Raw genomic sequence first — 20,302 nt, 5'->3', positions numbered from 1 at the left:
TGGAGACACTGTTGGAAGCATGATGGTCACAGCTCCTTTTCAGTTTTACAGAGGGACTTGTCCCAAGGCCATCTTCTATACTGAATCAAATTCTGGCTTCTGGTTTCTTCCTTCCACTGGATTTAAGCAAGAGTGCACAGGGGATCTAAATCCTTCTGTCATGTGCCCAGTCTTCCAGATTTCAAGCTACTTTCATAATTTGTTCCCTACACAGAAACCCAACTTCTGTCAGGTCCTCTTGAAGGACTACAAAATCACAAATTCAGACTTAAGTAAAAGGTTTTAAAAGTTGTGCTACACCTGAACTCCCTCAGTCTGGGGAAGTCCTCCACTCTCCATGGAATCAACAGACCCCCAGCTTCACCCCTAACTAGTTGTGTTAAGTCTGACAAGTTACTTAAGCTAAGCTTCTGTTTTCTTGTCCATACAATGGAAATAATATCCCCACCTGAGAGGGCTGTTGTGAGAATTAAATGAGACTTCTGAATTCTGAACTTCTGTGACAGCCAACAATCATTTACTGTGCTATTCATACTGGGTTGGGGCCAACTAAAACTCTCCCCAGGTTATGGTGAGGTTAGGAGCCAGCACATGTAAGATGTGCTGTACAGACAGTCTCAAAAATTTCTGAGCAACTGGGGTCCTAATTCAGGTTTGCGATTTCTGTTGAAAAGCTGAGGAGAATAAGGTCGTACATAATTAGATGTTCAGGACACTGCTGCTGGGCTGCCTGCATTTTCAAGGGGACTGGGAAGCATGTGCAACCGGCCTCTTGAATTAATACAATGTCTACTATATTGTTTATAGTATGAATTAATTAGAATACCCTATACTGGCAACTTCTCAGAAAGAGCATACTTTTTTTTTTAAAGATTCCATTTATTTATTTGAGAGAGAGAGCGCTCGCGCAAAAGCAAGCACTTGAGTGGGGGTAGGGGTAGAGGGAGAGGGAGGATCTCAAGCAGACTGTGCTGAGCATGGAGCCCGTTGTGGGGCTCAATCTCACGACCCTCCTGACATCATGACCTGCGCCAAAATCAAGAGTTGGATGTTCAACTAACTGAGCCACCCAGGTGCCCACCTTTTTTGTTTGTTTGTTTTTTTGTATATCTGTCTGGTAGAAAACACATAACACAAATTTATCAGTGGCAATGTTTAGTACATCCACAATGTTGTACAACTGTGACCACCATCCAGTTCAAAAGCACTGCACCCCTCGAAAAGGAGATGCTGTACTCGTTAGCAGTCATTCCTCATCCCTCCCTCCCTCCCTCAGCTCATAGTAACCACCAATCCGCTTTCTGTCTCTCATGGGTTTGCTGACTCTGGAAATTTCATATAAATGAAATCATGTGATATGTGGCCTTATCTGCCTTTTTTCACTTAGCATGTTTTCAGGGTTCCCCCATATTGTAGCATGTATCACAACTTCTTTTTTTTTTTTTTTAAAGATTTTATTTATCTATTTGAGAAAGAGAGAATGAGAGACAGAGAGCATGAGAGGGAAGAGGGTCAGAGGGAGAAGCAGACTCCCTGCTGAGCAGGGAGCCCGATGCAGGACTCGATCCGGGGACTCCAGGATCATGACCTGCCTGAGCCGAAGGCAGTCGCTTAACCAACTGAGCCACCCAGGCGCCCTCACAACTTCATTCTTTTCAATGACTACAAAATGTTCCATTATAAGGATCTACTACATTTAGTTTACCCATTCATCAGCTGCTGGGCATATGGGTTGTTTCTACTTTTGGGCTATTGCACTAAGATTCTGCACAGGCATGTTTTATTTTTCTTTAGAAATCTAAGGAATGGAATTGCTGGCTCACGTAGTAACTTGATGTTAAAATTTTGAGGAACTGGCAAGCTCTTTTCCACCATAGGTGCTTCATTTTACACTCCCACCAGCAATGAACAAAGGTTCCAATTTCTCCAAATTTTTGTCAACACTTGTTATCGTCTGTCTTTTAAATTACAGCCAGTCTGTTGGGCATGAAGTGGTATGTCACTGTGGTTATGATATGCATTTCCCTAACAGCTAATGATGTTGAGCACCTTTTCATGTGCTTGTTGGCATCCTTACTTTTAATAATTAAGTCACTGGAACAGGAAAGAGTACCTAAGGAAGTATATTTATTCCCAAGTGGCTAAAGATCAAAAACCGTCAGAACCCCGTTTGCACTAACACAGAATCTACCCAAAACCCCACACCACAGCTGTCACCTTCCACCCTGGCATCACAGTCTGCTTGGGCATGTGTGTCTGGCAGGGAGGGTCCCGCCCAGCGCCTCTCCCATCATGATTCTAACCACACCTATCTTTGGCATATCTTTCTCCCTTTTATTTACTTATCCTCCCTTTATTTACTTATCCTCTTTCCTCAACCTGTCACAGGGGCCGCACCCTTTTTGCTGTTTCCTGTGCATCTGACCAGAGCCTCTCTCTCTTGGCATGCTCTGAAGTCCCTTCCCCTCCTCTACTTGTGTAGGAGAACTTAGTGAGTTTGTTTCTGACATAAAACTTCGGGCCTAGCACAGTGCCATGAACAGAGTAAGACCTCTTCCAGCATCTGTAAGAGAATGTGAATAGCTCCCATCAACAATGATGGTGGTGGTGGTGAAGCAGAGCCCCCTGGGTCTTCTGAACCACCGCCCCTCACCGTGACCTGTGCAGTTGCTGTGGCCCCCCGACCAGCTGTTCTTGGGCTATGGCTGAAAGCGTGAGAACAAGGGCTCCTACACTCTTCTCCATCTTGAGTTGAGAGTGCACATGGTATCTTTCAAGAAGACCAATTTGAATAATTGTGAATATTGGGTTTAAACAAAATAATTTTCTCTTCACATACTTCAAAATTCAAAAATTTACAAGAATGGGTAAGTATAATAAAGTTATGAAAACCAGGCAATGATGTTTCAGATCTACATTCAGGATGTGCCCACCATGCAATCAGGAAGCATTAAAGGTTAAACTGACTAATCTTGATTTGACAACTTAGCTTTTACATCTCTAGTTTTTACTATAGTACTTCATTTGCACATATGGTTACTTCAAAGCTAAGAAAAGAAATGCTTTTCTTTTAATCTTTGTAAAGAAGTACAATTTACAATACAGAACCTTCTCTTAAAGTTTTAGGAATTTATGCAGAAACCAATATTCCTGGGGCACTGGGTGGCTCAGTCATCAAGCATCTGCCTTTGGCTCAGGTCATGATCTCAGGGTCCCGGGTTCGAGCCCTGCATCGGGCTCCCTGCTTTTCCCTCTCCCACTCCCCCTGCTTGTGTTCCCTCTCTCGCTGTCACTTTGTCAAAAAATACATAAAATCTTGGGCGCCTGGGTGGCTCGGTTGGTTAAGCGACTGCCTTTGGCTCAGGTCATGATCCCGGAGCCCTGGGATCGAGTCCCGCATCAGGATCCCGGCTCAGCGGGGAGCCTGCTTCTCCCTCTGACCCTTTCCCCTCTCATGCCGTTTTTTTTTCTCTCTCTCTCTCAAATAAATAGATAAAATCTTTAAAAAAAACTACATAAAATCTTAAAAAAAAACCCAAAAACCAATATTCCTAGGATATGGGGACTTAAATGGTAGGTGTGTACAGACGTTTTATAAATTATTTATAAATTATAAGCCTATCTTTCTCTATAATTACTATAGCTAACATCTTTCTTGCTCCCAAAGGGACAAAGACGTGTTGAGTGAGCATTTGCCACTTGAAAACAAATGACAAAAGTCACTTGGCAAGGTCCAAAGGCATTTGTCACATGTACAATTCCAGGACAATCTTTTTCCAAATCTCAAAATGAAATTAAAGTAATAGTCATATTATAAATGCTCTGAAGTACAAAATAGAAAATCCTCATATCTGATGAAAACACAAAATGCAGACTTATACATGTTGAATCAGTTTCAGACTACATGATGCTTCACTATTTAACACAACCTTTTATCTGCCAAACTATAACGAGCAGGATAGGATAATCTTGACTGCCATAAAATAAAGCAAGTCAGAAAAAGTACACCTTTTTGATATATAGAAAATTAATTTACATAACTGGCAGACTGCCTGGGATCCAGTAAACTAGCCAACTGGGTGACCTTGGCAAGTTACTCACTCTCTTTGAACCGCAGTGTCCTCATCTGTAAAATGGAAATAATTATAATAGTACACACTGCAGAAGGCTATCATGATGAGTATGGAGTTAGTAATTTGTACAGTGCTTAGAACAGCACCTGGCATACAGCAGGTACTATGTTAAGCAAATAAAATTCTCTACTGATTGTTTCTTATTTTTGCAGGAAGGGTTTTAATCTCTTTAAAGTGAGCCTGACCTGCAACTAAAAGATGAGGGATTTTGGTCAATAATAACTGCTTGGGGGGGCTCCTGCGTGGCTCAGCTAGTTAAGCATCTGACTCTTGATTTCCACGCAGGTCATGTTCTCAGGGTTGTGGGATCAAGGACCGCACGGGGGGTAGGGGGTGCAACCAGTGGAGAATCTGCCTCCCATGTCCCTCTCCCTCTGCCCCTCCCCCTGCTTTCCAAAAATAGAAAAAAAAATAATAACTGCTTTGGCTCAACTTAACTCTCTCATCGATTCTGATATGAATTCTTTTACTTTATTTAGACCTTAGAAATATCCTTGTGATATTTCTGTAAATTCATAACATTTCTTTAGAGATATTTCAGATACATTTTTCTGCTCTTATTTTTAAGACCTAAGACTGATTTTGATATCAACAAAACTATAACAAATGTACTTCTTAAAGTTACATGACCTAAAAAAATAAAAATAAAAAATTGCATGACCTATAAATATTCTATCAATAACAAAAGAAAACCTGTGATTTTGTAGGTTTCTTGGTGATGAGATACATTGGGCACAAACAGAAGATTTTAAGAAACTGGGCCAAACAAATTAATAAATGATTCAAAATAATGCAATAGCTAACTAAACAGGAACAAAGTAACAGTCTAAATTTATGTAATGTTGAGCTGTAAGAACCTCAAAGGAAATCTGTAAACTCCCCAAAGTCTCCCGTTATTTCTTGAGGAATAGATGAGAACGAGCTTTATTTTTCCATGCTTTAAAAATGAAAAAACTATTTCAAACTTTCTTTTAAATATTTTGCCAACACATTTTCCTCTGACCATTTTGGTTTTCCCTTTCTACTTTTTTCAATATTTTCTAAGTTTTTAAAATAAGCATTGTTTGATTTAGGGACAAAACTGGAAGTTTTATACACATTTCAGTTTCCTCTCAAATGAGGACTGTTCCTCAGGTGAACTGTGTACATGTGATAAAGATTTACTTGCGCACTGCAAGCACACACCCAGACAATGAAGTCTTCACGTGACTTCTTATTTAACAATTAAACACAGTGGATTAAAATATTTTACCTACCAGTCCTGACTACAGAGCTCTGGTTTCTGGCTCTTTGCTTGTTAGTTCTTCCCAACAAGGCAAAGTGGTTGCACTCTTGCTCACATACTGCATGGTTTTTAATGTATGCGAAACCCAAGCACTTAGCAGGTGGTAAGGAACTGCTTCTTCTTTGGAGAAAGGCCTGTAAAGTGCCAGGCTGTAAGTAGTTAGGCCCTGTGGGACAAACTTCTCTGTTGCAGCCACTCAACTCTACCGCAGTAGGCCTCAAAGCAGCCACAGAGGACACGTGAGAAAGTGGGTGTGGTCAGGTTCCAATAAAATTATATTTACAAATAGGTGCTGGCCAGTCCTCTGGCTCTGGTTTGCTCACCCCTGCAGTTAAGGTACAACTAATAAAAGGTGAATACTTTAGCAAAATGAATTTGAAAGAGACTTCAAAATATATGCTAATTTTTATTGTAATCTTCAAGTAACTTAGAGCATTTAACATAAAAATGACTAAAATTTGGTATTTCTCTTGAATCATGAATATTTTACTTTCAATTACAGTTGAAAAAAAGCAATAACACAGTTTGAGTTCTCTCTACAAATAGGAGAACAGACTCTATTTGTAAAGAGCCTTTCATTTTCAAGAGAAAATGACCAGGATATGAATTTTTGGAGGGAAGGATGTATACCCGGCAGATATATAGAAAATTAAAAATTGCTATTATTTTTCAAGTTTCAGACAGAATAACTTACAAATTTCGGATATTTACATTAAAACATTTTCCATCAAGTTTGAGTCACTTCACCCTGCCAAACTTGCACAATACCTTTGTTCATATGGGTAAAACAGAAAATAGGCATTTCTACTGCTTTAAATTCTAAATATTTTACAAGAATGTTATCAAATGGGGGCACTTGGGTGGCTCAGTCATTAAGCGTCTGCCTTCAGCTCAGGTCATGATCCCAGGGTCCTGGGATCGAGCCCCGCATCGGGCTCCCTGCCCCGTGGAGAGCCTGCTTCCCCCTCTCCCACTCCCCCTGCTTGTGCTCTCTGTCTCTCTGACAAATAAAACCTTAAAAAAGAAAAAAAAAAAAAGAGTAAACTGAGTTAAAGGAGCTGCCTGTGGAAGTGCTGACACTGTGGTCTTTTGGGAGACTCTGGATGTGCAGCCACAAGAACTGAGTGAAGCCCAAACTTAATAACACAATGAGCAAAGTAGTTGTGACGAAAAGAATGAAGATGTTTCAGAGAAAGTGACATCAAAGGAAACTTCACATTAAAAGACTTCTCCAGGAGATCTCATCCCACTGAAATCAGAAAGGATAAAATGCTAGAAGCTGATGCAAACTTAGGAAAGAGCATGACAATCTGCAAAAGCGTACAGAAGAGGCCTATTCCACATCTTGAGTTACAGGAAGAGACAAGTGTCGTTGAAACCACTCAAGGTTTTTTTTTTTTTACAAATGAATAAAAAAAATGCTTTAATTACCAGTGTTTCTAATGCTTAAATTACTGTGTACCGAATACTAATTTTACTATTTTTTTCATTTCCCTATACACTTATAACTGACAGTAAGAAAATTTTTAGTGTTTTTGACAAACATTTTTAAAGGTCATGGGACAATCCTAATTTTCCCCATTGATTATTAAGAAGGCTTTCAATGGTTTTAACCTGCATGGTCATTTCTGTGGTCTCGCACTGCCGTCTAAAATGAGGTCTGCAGGGCGCCTGGGTGGCTCAGTCAGTTAAGTGTCTGCCTTCAGCTCAAGTCATGATCTCAGGTCCTGGGACTGAGCCCCATATCGGGCTCCCTGCTCAGTGGCGAGTCTGCGTCTCCCTCTCCCACTCCGATCTCTCTCAAATAATCTTAAAAAATATAACAAAAATTAAAAATAAAATGAGGAATGTAAAATTAATGAATTAAATGTATCGTTTCAGAATTTAGAAAAAGAATAACAGAGTAAACCCAAAGACAGAGGCAAAGATAGTAGAAAGAAGAAAAGTAGAAAGAAGAAAATGGAGGCGAGAGTATAGATTCATGAAATTGGAAAACAAAGACAATGGAGAGAACTGAAAAACTGGCTCATGAATACTTAGGAATAATCAAGGAAAATGTATATGCTTACATACTCTACAGAAGAGAATAATGTCAATGAAAAAAACTGTACTGTTTTTGAGTTCCCGAATATTTGTGCTTATATGAAGGGGCAACAGAGAGGCATCTTTCTGGTCTTTAAAACTTTAGAATCCACAAGGCACATTATCTCATTTTCAAACAACCCAGAAGGTGTTGCCATCATCCCCTTTAGGAATGCCAACTGGCTCACCGACATGCAGTGTTGCCCAAAGTCACACAAGTTGACAGCAGCAAAGTAACAATGCAAACCACACTGAGCATCTCTTAGGTGTCTGGCAGCATGCTATCCGCCAGGGTCTCAACGGAAAATAAAATCAGCCTGGCCTCCTTGTCCTAGCCCCCAGGATCTTTCCTGTGCTTCAGCTGGGGAGGGGGCAAGCTCTCTGACTCACATGACACCGACGCCACCTACCATACTCTCTAGGGGTCACCAACTCTTATAACCCTTGTTCTGTCTGGCTTGCCTGCAGAGCACACAGTCAGAGACACAGGACCCAATGTGGTTGCCCATGGAGGTTCTCCCTCTCCCTGCCATGCGGAAGAAGGTGACCGCCAAGTTTACCCTTAGGGCCTATTAGCCACATCAAGGGAACACTGGGTTACTGCCACCCTGCAGATCACGACGGAAAAATTCATCCACGAGACTCCTGAGGATGAGCTGAGGCAATGTATGAAGTACATGACACACAGCAGGGAAGGAACTTAATGAGATTTGAGTTTCTGTATGAAGCACAGCAGAAGTGCAAAAGTCAAGCAATACTTGTAAGAGCCATATATGCTATTATAGAACATGTTTTACATATACATATATATTTTACACTTACATAAACACATATATGTGTGTACACACACACACGTAAACCTCTGAATTTCCATCCTTCCTAACCCTGTAACATAACACCTGGCATTAATGGTCAGCACCCACCCTTTCCAAGGGGACCAGTGACCTCTAATCACAACTGTCAGCCTTTCTGTCGTCTTTGGCCACTGACACTCTGCTTCCTGCTCATCTCCCTCTTGAAAAGGTCCCCATCGTGGGGTTCCCATCTTCTTCCTCTTCAATGGCCCCTTCTTGGCTGGCTGGCTCTTTTTCCCTTTGCCTCGGTGAAGTATGGTAAAGTGCAGAGATGAGGAACTCAGATTCTAAGGGTGAACCACCTATTATCAGCTGTGTGATCTAAGGCACACCCTTCCCTTCCAGGTCTTACCTGTAAGTCAGAGATAGTGAAAGTGCCTACACCCAACTCATAGGGCCGTTGGGCCTGTGAGACGAAATGACTCCATCAGGTGCTGCGCCCTGTGCCTGGCAGAGCCAGCACCCGACGTTTGCTGGGAGGCATGCTATATACGAGCATCCTCAAGGGAAGAAAAGACCAGAAAAGAATATAGTGGTGACTAAACAATTACAGGTGATGTTTTTTTCTCTCCAGTTTTCAAAAATGAGGCTGTGAGGTCACACAGACACATGGGCAAAGAGGAAGACGAGAGGAGGAAAGAAAGGAAAGTAGCAGAGGCAGAGAAAATGCACCTCAGAGTTCATGATTACAAGTCACCCAAAGGCTGAAGAGAAGAACAAAAGGGCAGAAAAACAGAAACTACTCGCAAATCCCTAACTCTTCTTCTGTGCTTGGAGTCCCACTTCCCGAGTAGGAATAGATTGCAAAGGACAGCTATGGTTTGCAGAAGAAAAGGCAAGTGTCCAGGAGAAGCAACAATCGTAATGTCTGAAGTATACACAGCTAGTGAAACCACACCCCTTGTGGGAGAAAAAGAGAATCCCACTCAGAGACACAGAACGCCAGGAGCACTATGCAGCCTGAGGCACAGCTGAAGGGAGCACGTCTGTGTAAGTCCTTTCCTTTCATTGAAAATTGCTGAAACAGCACCTTTGATACCAGAGCTGCCGGACGTGGTGGTGTCATTAGATGCCCTACCAGCTATGTCCTCTCTCCCTCAGATCTATTCCTTGGCTAGCCACGCTGGGGAAAGCTCTCTGGCTGCAGGGCCATGAGACGTGAGAGAGGATGTGTGTGCTGGGGCTGCTGGGGAAAGGTTTCCTCCTTGGTAAAGGGCACAACTGAGAAGAAATTCCCCTTTCTGCTTTTGGATACAATGGGAGGAGAGAGGATGTGATGTCTAAGACTAGCAATGGCAGCCATCTTGGTACCATGAGTTGGGCTTGAGGATGAGAAGGAGAGAAGGAACCTGAGTTCTGAGTAATCATTACCTCACCAGGAATCTGCTTCTCCCGGCTTTTTTATGTGGGTTAATGAACATCCTTAATGCCTAAGCCACTATTAATTGGGTATTTGTTACTTTTAGGCAAAAACACGTAGCATTTGGTGAGCTGATGTGTTAGGAGGGATATCTAAATGGAAACACCCACAGCAATCAGAAATGGCATGGTTACAGCTCTGTCTTAATAGATGCCAATCCAAATGACAAGTACAAAATAAGCAAAAGGTGAATCACCTTTTTCCTCCAGCTTTTAGCTCCTTTTTTCCCCCTAAAGTGAGAAGAGAGACCGAAATGCTCAGTTCTGCCACTCTAATACTCATAATACATTTGGCCAGGTTTTCCAAGTAGAATCCTCACAGCAAATTTCTATGAATTAGGTCAATATTTTACCTAGAGCGTATTTTCTTCACCCACCTCCCAAAGTACGAAAGTATCAGAGTAAGTATAATAATTTCATGAAAAAAAAGTATATAAAATAAGAAAGGTTGTCCTACAGCAACATTAAAAAATATCTGAATTCAACATTAAAATGAAAACTACTCTTGTAATCTCAGATTTAGAAATAAGAATTCTTTAGCATCCCTTTCACTTCCTTCCTGAGCAAAATTTTTAAACTGAAAATTTTCAAACTAGGATTTGCTGGGGTTTGGGTGGGGGAGGGACACACACAAAGATTTTTCAGAGACAATACTCCTCAGGAATGAAAATTTTGAATTGATTCATGATCTTCACATATGAAATGCCCCTTCAGTCTTATCAGATGGGATTTATAATGTTTCATAATAAAGTTATGAATACCAACATCACAAGCCAGTAATTAGACAATAAAACCTTGAAAAATGAGAGAAATACAATCTACCTTAGGTCTCTTTCTTCTATGAATTCATTAGTCTTTCATACAGGGAATTTAAACAGACATAGGGTAGTATTTTAGTCTACACTTTAAACAAAATAAAAAACCAGGCACATGAAAACAAGTTAAACAGTAGGCCCCCGAAAGCAATGCTTGCTAGGGTGGCACTTTATTGTGAAATTGCTGCAGATGAGCAGAAAATTACTAACTATATAACATGGTGAATATAAGCAAAAAAGACAACTTGAAACAAAAATAAAACACAGAAGTTATTTCCATTCCCTCCAAATAAAACGCATATCCACATGAAAGAAATTTCACCACTGCAACATATTTTCCTCATTGAAACTGAAGAAGTTTTCAGCCTGTGTTTACAACAACACAGTTGCTGTGGAAATAGCTGATTCAACGTTACGAATTTACAGCTGAATAAAGTAAGGTGTGGAACAGAAATCTTATTTAAACAGTGGCAAGAACCAGAAAATATTAAAAAGGCAAACTGAATGATGGTGAATCAGAGTACCATATGCTTTGACGTAGGGGTCAGACATTTTCCCGTGGCGCCTGACACAAATAGGATGTTTCTTTTTAATTTAATCCTATTTTTGGAAACCTCTAATCATCTCCATCATCCCAGTAAGTTTTACTATCTGCTTCTGTCTACACAATGCAGTGTGTATTTTATTAAACTGACTCTGCTGAGGACAGAGTTTCTAGAGTCCATCCCTTGCCAGAACACGCACAAGTGACGGAACCAACAGAACACAAGTCAGGGCTTTGAAAAACGTCTGCATGTAACTGATTCTATTAAATAGAGTAGTACGGACTTATTCATCACATGACATCACTTCAGGCTTAGGTTTCAAGACTCTTTACAAACTCTCCAAGAACCGAAGTTGTCAGAGAATGTTCCTGAGCTCCCAGTTCCACTTCACATCCTGCAGCCCAGCCCCCAACCCCAGCACTATTATCACACCTTGAATTTGTTCCTCCACTTCTATGGGTCAGGTAAGAGTTCTCCAAACAATCTTGAAAACCCTTAAGACACTTTATATAAAAATGATGTGAGTTATTTGAATCCTATAAGACCGCCCCCCCAGCTTCCCTTGCTGCTTGTTAATTGGAGAAACACTTTTCTTTAAATACACACGTTGCCAATATCTTCCTCTGCTATTCTGAACATTTCAAATTATGACAAATATTTTGAAGCCAGAACTGTTACCCTTTGTAAAATAAAATATTTAAAATAAAACATATTTATCCTTTATTCAAGATTTAAAAATGACTGTTGTGTGTGGGGCTATTAGAAAAGGAAAAGCAGTGACTTTTCCACCCTTAGGAGGAGGAGTGAATGGACTCTGTAAACAGAAACCCAGATTCCCTCGGCAGCTGCTGGTGCCAAGGGTATGGCTGCCGTCCTCATGTGCACAGGAGATCAATTCATACCAGCAAAACCGGAAAAATCACAACGGAGAGCAACTGTGGAAGCAGCGAGAGCCAAGAGCAGGACGAAAGGAGTCTGACTTTCTGCTAGGTGAGTCACAGGAAACACTCCTGCCAGAGTCAGGAGGCCCGCCGTGCCCATCTCCTGAAGAATGTAGGTCAAAGCTCCCTGGGCTTCATGCTCCAGGGATCCAAGGGGAAGGGCTAGGGCCCCAAATTTAGAGGCAGAAGCCCAATTCCTAGGGAGCAGGGAGACCAGCCACTGGCCTTGGCCTACCCTCTAACTAAGCCTCCACTTTCGACAGACCACAGCAAACTCAATCATTCCAAAAGTGAACACACTGGAGCACCGGGCTAGCCTTTCTTACTCTCTGGATTTGGGCCACTTCACGTATTCTGACAAGGGCTCACAGGAGGAAAGACCCTGGAACCAGCTCAACTTGTGTTTGTATGTAATGGACGGTCAGCTCACCCAGCTCTGTTGACACAGGGGACCCGGTGGCAATCTCACCAATCTTGGCCACTCCATCGTAGTAGGCTTTTCCCGCAAGGATCATAGCTAGACAAGGAAGGTGACACACAAAAGTCATCACTCAGACAAAGAAAAGAGGAAGTGCCATGGAGGTTTGCTTCCAAATATCCCTCAGTCCCTTCTGGCTGCAGGAAGGCTTGGGCTGTGCCAAAGGTGGCTCTCAGAAGGCAGGGCTTGTGCTTAATAGCTGTGCCAGGGGCAGAGGTCCCTCCACTGCACTTCCAGAGGCCCCCACTCGGTGGAAAACCCTACAGGATCCTCACCTTAGACCAGACCTGGGGAACCTTCAACAGCAGGCTCTGGAACAGAAAAGGCCCTGCCAGAGTGGGTATGTTTTCAACATCAAATTAGGGCTACAAACACATCCACTTCAGCAAGAAATCTTTTCTCAGATGGTTATCCTATAGATATACAGGTCTGCAACGTTAATTAGTTAAAAGAACTTGTACGGGATGGCCCAGGAACCTGGTCTTTCAATGTTTTTTTTTTTTTTTTCTTTCTATTGAAAAAGGTATTCTGAGCCACAACCAATAACATATTTGTTGTCAGGGGGAAAATCTATGAAATTTGAAATACATTGTCATTCTAAAAACACAACAGAATTACCTGAAAAATAAGTGAAGATTCTATCCTCCCCCCACCTTTTTGGCAGAGATAAGGGAAACTTTTATTTCTGTAGAAACTGGATTCTAATCATCTTAAAAATAATATCTCTCCTTTCCAATTGATTCTGATAACTAAATTATAAGGTACAAAAATTTGTTTTTGATTTTTCTTTTCTTTTCCTTTGGGGAGAGGAACTGGGGGCAAGAGAGACCCGGGTTTGAATTCTACCTTTACTTTTTTTTTTTTTTTCACCAGAGTGGGAAAGTACATGTTTATTTCAAGTTACTGGTTGCTCATCTACCTTTACTTCTAATGACATGACCTCCTTGGGCAAGGTAGCTATCCTTTCTGAAACAAAGGACGGTCATCTATAAAATGTCCTAATAGCGTGAGAAATGAACAAACAAATGGAAGCTATTAATACGGATTCCTTCTTTCACTTTACAACAAGCAGGCTTTTCAACAAGACCTAGCCTATTTAGGGTGATTTCGAAGAAAATTTATTTTAGTTCAAAGACTAACTTTGAAGAATACAGAATTTTGGAGCTAAAAGAGCCCTTAGGAATCTCTAAGATTCCTTTCCTTTTACCGCAAAGAAAACCAGAGGTCATGCCAACTGCTTTGCCCCAATTTTATAATGGGTATTGTTTTAAAATGGTGAATTAAAAGGGCATTTCAAATATAAAAAGGGGGGGAGGTCCACAGAACAAATTATGTACACGTCCAGCTGAAGATATTACTGGCCAGAAAAGTAGTACTTTCATGGCAAATTCATTCATTTTCGCCTTTCTTGTTGAGTTAAAATATTACAGAAGTTACGGCTTTTACTATATATCTGTACAAGTTTAACAACTGTAACGCTCTATTATATAGTTATTTCATAAATCTGAGAATAACCTTGAAGTATAATTGTAAAAAAGAACAATAACAAGTAGCATTTATGTGGACTTTCCAAGCCATTACGTAAGTTCATCTACCCAAGAATATGAAGACATGGGTCAGTGGTATTATCACCCTGTTTCATGAAGGAGGGAGGGAGTGGAGATACGCTGGGACATGCCCAAGGTCAGTGGCAATTCAGAGGGAGTACGCATACAACTCCAGCTAAGGTCATTTCCCCAGTTCTAAATTAGAGTGCTTTTTGACTCCTTGGTCTCAGCTAGAACTGAAAAAGAGAGGACTCCACCTAAAAACAAGGTTGGTGGCCAATAAACTGTCAAGCTAATACATGTAATATTTTAATATGAAGATTTTAAATTTTAAGATACTGATAAAGCTGAAAGCAAATCGGGTGGGAGAATGGCATGCAGATTTATACAATATATAAACAAAATTTTTGGTTTGCATTCACATATTACGTTGAAATTTTTCATTAACGGATGATTTGTTTTGAAAACTAACCTCAGAATGGTAAAATTCCTTTGCTTTTACGATAAAGTGGAATTAACTTTAAAAACTATATAATTTATCCAGAACTTAATAAAGAATCAAATAATATTCTCATAATTTTGCCATCCCCACTTTGTGACTACAGTAAGCGATTTTCTGTCACTTACTGTTTTAAGGAACAAAGCATAATATTTTTCTATTTTAGTGGTTGGCCAATTAATTCAATCTAATTTATATACTTCTACCAGATAACTTTTCCTTAAAACATGATTTCATTAGGTTACAATTCTGCTCAAAAACTTTTAACGGCCTCCACTGCCCATAGCGTAAGCCCATACTCCAGAGAGTTCATGATAGATTTGTATAGTAATGGCCTTCAATAAACCACACCTCCCAGAATTCTCAACCTCTGTAGCTGCCTATACACTGATGGGTGGCTTGGTCATCTGACTTGCCTTGGCCAATGGGGTGCCAGCAAGTATAACTCCCACAGGGATTTGCACTCTTAGAACAGCCTGCTATGTCCCCGGAAGGGAGGGAGGGAAGAAGGGAGGGAGGAAGCCCAGCACCCCCACTAACTGCAGCTGCAGGATTGAGTCCCTGGGGGCTAGAGAACTGCACTACCTTTACAGGACCTTGAGAAATGATAAACTATTGTTGTCTTAAGCCACCAAGTTTAGGGACACTTGATTATGTGACAATAGGTAATTGATGCTGCATTCAAATACATTCATAACCTGACCCTACTCCACGCTGTATTTTATTCCCCAACAGCTTCCCACCCATGGCAGTGTGGACCTCAGATCTTGGCTTGGATGCGGTCTTTTCTGCCTGAAACATAAGGTCTGTCAGCTAGCAGAGCTCCTACAAGGTCCACTGCCTGCTCCCCTCCCCACCAACCTCCACTACTCAAATTCCTGTGACACAGCTCATTCCATGCTCTTTGTTAGCTGTGCATGTTGTCCTGATTTATGACCTAAGTGTTGACTACACATCTGGCATCCTAAACTATGCCACAAATTCTTACCAAGACTTTACAAATTCATCTCGATTTCTCAATAGCTTCAGAAAAAAAAAACAGATGGCCTGCCAAAAATACTGGAAAAACTTTAGAAGTGCAGAATAGTCCCTTTGGGGAGAAGCCTTGTTAGCAAGAGACTAAGGGGCTGGCAGGTCCCTGAGACCTTATAAAACTCTGCATCAGAGAGGCAGCAAGTGCTAGAAAGAAAAAAAAACCACTGCAGGTCAGGGTGATTTCCTTCACAGGGGCATCTAAGGCAATGACTTTGTGGCCCTGTGACTAAGCAGTCATCAAGGGAGAGGCAGCTGTGCAAGAATTCTAAAACAAGTCTCCTTCCTGCTCTTTGAAGGGGTGAGGGGTTACCTACAGAAGTCACTGATACTGCGTGGGGGATGAGGGAGGATTTCCCAGCGCTGAAAACGTCTGGCAAACAGCACAGGGATGCAGAAGAAAGTAAATAAGCACTTTACTTTTCCATGGCTATGACAACTGGGCACCTGTCATCCAAAGTCCAGTTACCAATACCACCTTTTCCTGGGGCATGCTTAGGCTGCGGGTGTGTAAGGTCACGGGTTTATTTTCAAAATCTCAAGAGGGAGCAGCCAAAGGTGGGCCATGGTGAAAGGGAGAAACAAGAGATATATAAAAGACAAAACTTGATCTGAAGTCTTCTTCAAATCTAAAACCACTGGAAACTATTCTACTCATGTTATTGGTGGTCTTAGTGAACCAGGGTAGAGGGTGAAACTGGGGTCTAAATATTTTGGGGTGATACTTGTTACATAAGGAGAATTGTTTTGACCATGTTAGAATCTAGTGATTATTAGCATCTCAAGTTTTTAAGGTGATCATTGATAACATTCACCTTTTAGGAGGGAAATGCATGTGTAGATGCATGTCAGCTTTCTCAAATGAAACCTCCTGAAACTAGCAAACAAATCTGGTTCACAAAAGAGAGGCAAAAGCCAATGCTTGAATTCATTTTACAGGAAGCGCTCATTTTGAAATGAGAATCTAAGTTCAACCTTTAATTTAGATGTTTTTCCATTCAGGTTAAAAATCTGTTCATATCACTATCAAAAGTTATGCGCCCAAAGGCAAGAAACTCTTCTTTATAAAGAGAACAATTCCTCTGCTACAAGATACTAACAAATATTTTAAGTACATATTTCATATGTTATTAGTTCACAAAGAATTTGGTTTGCGAAGTGGAAAACCTATTGATGGCAATGATATAAAATACGAGTCATGTCAATAACCATGATTTGATCATTAAAATGCATCAGTTATTAAGTCTATGATTCCATTTATTTATTTCAAATACACCAATATCCTATCATTGCAAACCTTCCACAGAAATTAAATGTAAATATTTCTATCAACTTAAGACACTTTAAAAATTCACTACTAAGCACTTCAAAATAATTAAAATATTTACTGGTTTTTATATGTGCACTATATTTATAAATTTAGAAAAGAGACTTACCATTAACAGCTTTTTCGTAATTTTTTCCTAGGTTTATTAAATTTCGTAGCCCAGGATTGAACTGTTCCATAACATTCTGACAAATAAAACAAAACAAATAAAATAAGCAAACAGTTGATCAAATAATCTTCAGATTTTGCCACTACATAGCCTGGGATACCAATGTATGCTTGACAGTAGAGTCTACAAAGCCATGAACGTTTCTTTCAAAATAATGGAGAGCACCTATTTCCTTACAGATGGAACAGGGTCCCTGCACCAGCAAGGCATGTAATCCTGGCAGGTTTCCATTGCCCAAGGGCTGCCTAGAACCTACTGTAAATGGAGCAAGTAGCAGACATGCATACCTACAAAGCACACCCCACAGGGGCTACGGGTCCAGAAGCCGATGCTCCCTTTGGGGTTTAAGCAGGTTAATGGTTGTCAGGCTAATGTTAAAACAGGTGCACATGATCAGAACTTCATTATATGAGCAATGTTTTGATCAACTGAACAGAAATTTCTAAGAGAGCTTGTTTATTCATAAAGTACTTAGGTATTAACCACCAAGCGGTAGGTCCTGTGCACACAGCAGATGGGAAGGCATGGTTTCCCTCCCATGGATTTCATGATGCCATAGCTGTGCAAATGTCATGGTTTTCATTTTTAAAAGTGTCATTCCTGTGGCACTAGAAAGTCATAAACATAGAGACAAATGCTACAGTAAGTACTAAGACAGACAATTATTTGGAATGTTGATCAAACTTAAAATATCCTAAATCAAAGTAGAGACAATAGATAATTCCTGTGGGGCTCTGATCTCTTGACTCAGAACACATGGCAACTGAATGTATTTGCTCCACCTACAAATAATGAGCTTCACAGCATTAATCATTCCGGATCGACCACTTAAGTCTCCTTATTCCCCCTCAAAATGTGAACCTGTTTGCAGAGGACCAGGCAATAAAAAGAATGAAAAATACCCACCATTCAAGAGGGCAGATACTTGATATATATGCTCTGCAGGATAAAAAGTTTCCCCTTTATAAATCAGTACAGAGAGAACACAGTAACTTTTATTTTATCAAACAGTGATAAAGGCTTATCATGAAAAACAACTCCTGGCTCAACCTTCCCTCAAATCTTAACTTACTCCCAAGAGCACTTTCAACTAAGCTTTTATTCTTGTACTTATTGCCATAGTTTGGGATAATATTCTTGATTTTTCAATTTTGGATGATAACTACTGGCTTTCTACCATAGGAGATGAGGACTCAGCTCTCCACACCACCCCACTTTCCCTACTTCAATCCTTCCTATATAAGTAAACGGCAATTTCCTGGTAAGTCGATAGTCAGGGTTTATTATGACTCTGTAAATATACAAGGAATGTACTAAGGATTATGTTTCCTTTCTTGGTACAGTCTTTGTTTCTCCTGGGATTAACAGTCATCTCATCCCCCTCCTCCCAGCTTAGTTTTGCATGAATCCACCTTAAATTTTTCCACATGCTCTATCACATCTAGCAGAAGTCTATCAGTATTTTTCAAATGCACAAAGCTGTCAGCTAATCTTCCATTCCACTCCCCCCCCCCCCAAAACTTCCTCCAAGGACTCTCCGTCCTCTTGCTCAGTCTGGCCTGACTGTCCCTGCCACGCTGTTACCCTTGCATGTCCCCTTCCTGATCCCGTGTTAGAGCTCTCATTAACTGGACTCCACACCTTCCTCTTTCTTCATTAATTCCTATTTGCTGGAGATCATTCTCCAAGAACAACCTTAAGAAATGATGCATAAGAGGTAAATTTGAGTCCCCGTGTGTCTGAAATTATCTTTATCTTGACATTTGACTGATATTTCGCTGGGTAGAGTATTACAGAGCTCAAGTGATTCTCCCTTAGAATTTTAAAGATAATTGCTCCACTATTTTTAACATCCAGTTTTGCTATTGAGAAGTCAGCCGTCATTTCTTCTTCCTTTGTGTAGGACTTTGGTAGGGGGATGCTTATTTCTGGAAGCCCTGTACACCACATAATGGTCTGTCTCAGTGTGGGACTTAGTTCATTTATTTTACTGGGCACTTGATTCACCTCTTCCATATAAAAAATTATGTCCTTTAGGTCTGAAAAATCTATTTTAAATGTTTCTTATCTCTCCCTACTTTCTGGAATTCCGACAAGGATTTTACATATCCTGATTTCTTCTCTAATCATTTTACTTTTTTTTCCACTTTTTGTTCCCCCATCTCTGACAGACAACTTCACATTCCAACTCTTTTATTATGTTATTTTATTTTTTAAGATGTATTTTGGAGAGAAGGAGGGAGAGAGTGCGTGCAAGAGTGGGGAGGGGCAGAGGGAGGAGAGACAGAATTTCAAGCAGACTCCTCACTGAGCATGGAACCCATGTGGGGCTGGATCTCATGACCTGAGCTGAAACCAAGAGTAGAGTGCTTAACTGACTGAGCCACCCAGGCTCCCCCACTGTTTTTTTTAAACTTTTGATACTGTATTTTTAATTAGGGCTCTTTCAGAGTTTTTAGTTATCCCCTTCCGCCCCCATTTTTCTTCAGGATTTATTTATTTGAGAGAGAGGGAGCATGGGGGAGGGGGGCAGCTAGTGAGCATGAGAGTAGGGGGAGGGACAGAGGGAGAGAAACTTCAAGCAGACTCCCCACTGAGCGCAGAGCACAATGCAGGGCTCAATCCCACAACCCATGAGGTCCAGACCTGAGCTGAAACTCAGAGTTGGATGCTTAACCAACCAAGTCAACCAGGCGCCACTGGTTATTCCTTTTTTCAATTAGCAATAATCGCGCCTCGGATAAACCTCATTGGCTACGATGCTGCCACCGCGCAAAGCTTGGTTATTCCTTTTGAAAAGCATCCTATTCTTGTTTTGTGACTGTAATATGTCTTTAATTTGAATAAACTGAAAGTGGTATTTTTTTGTCATTTTCTTCCAATTCCCCATATTATCTTCTGATTATTTCTTTTCATTGTTTGGTATCCGTCTTTTGTGTTGGAAGCTTTCATCAAACATCTGGTGATCCCCGATTGCCAGTTCGTATTTAAAAGTAAAGCCCTAAAATGCTGGCTGGGAGCTTGTGGGTGTGGGTGTATACACAGGGTGGTTGTTGACTAGCAGGCTTCATTAGGAGTGACTGGACAAGTCAGCTATAGAGAAACTGGCCCAGTGACAGTAACCAGGGTCCACTGAGTCTCTTCAGAGAAGTTCTCCTTTTCTATGAAGGGTGGGG

At 40.8% G+C, this 20,302-nt stretch overlaps 1 protein-coding gene and 1 non-coding gene across 2 annotated transcripts in view; both read right to left on the bottom strand.

The window, feature by feature from the left end:
* The window catches only part of BAIAP2L1 (BAR/IMD domain containing adaptor protein 2 like 1), a 95,859-nt gene that overhangs the window by 53,437 nt on the left and 22,120 nt on the right, over window positions 1–20,302 (bottom strand). Inside the window, exons 2-3 of the mRNA XM_027611379.2 lie at window positions 17,067–17,142; window positions 12,505–12,591 (exon numbers count right to left, since the gene is read on the bottom strand). Coding sequence (XP_027467180.1) covers window positions 12,505–12,591; window positions 17,067–17,142 — 163 coding nt within the window. The remainder of the gene's footprint in view (window positions 1–12,504; window positions 12,592–17,066; window positions 17,143–20,302) is intronic.
* LOC113933816 lies at window positions 19,764–19,906 on the bottom strand. Its single transcript, XR_003523513.1, has one exon. It is a non-coding gene; the product is annotated as a U4 spliceosomal RNA (small nuclear RNA).

The sequence above is a fragment of the Zalophus californianus genome, chromosome 10 (assembly GCF_009762305.2).
Source record: "Zalophus californianus isolate mZalCal1 chromosome 10, mZalCal1.pri.v2, whole genome shotgun sequence".
In the NCBI taxonomy this organism is placed as follows: Eukaryota; Metazoa; Chordata; class Mammalia; order Carnivora; family Otariidae; genus Zalophus; species Zalophus californianus.
This window is presented reverse-complemented; position numbering and strand designations above follow the sequence as displayed.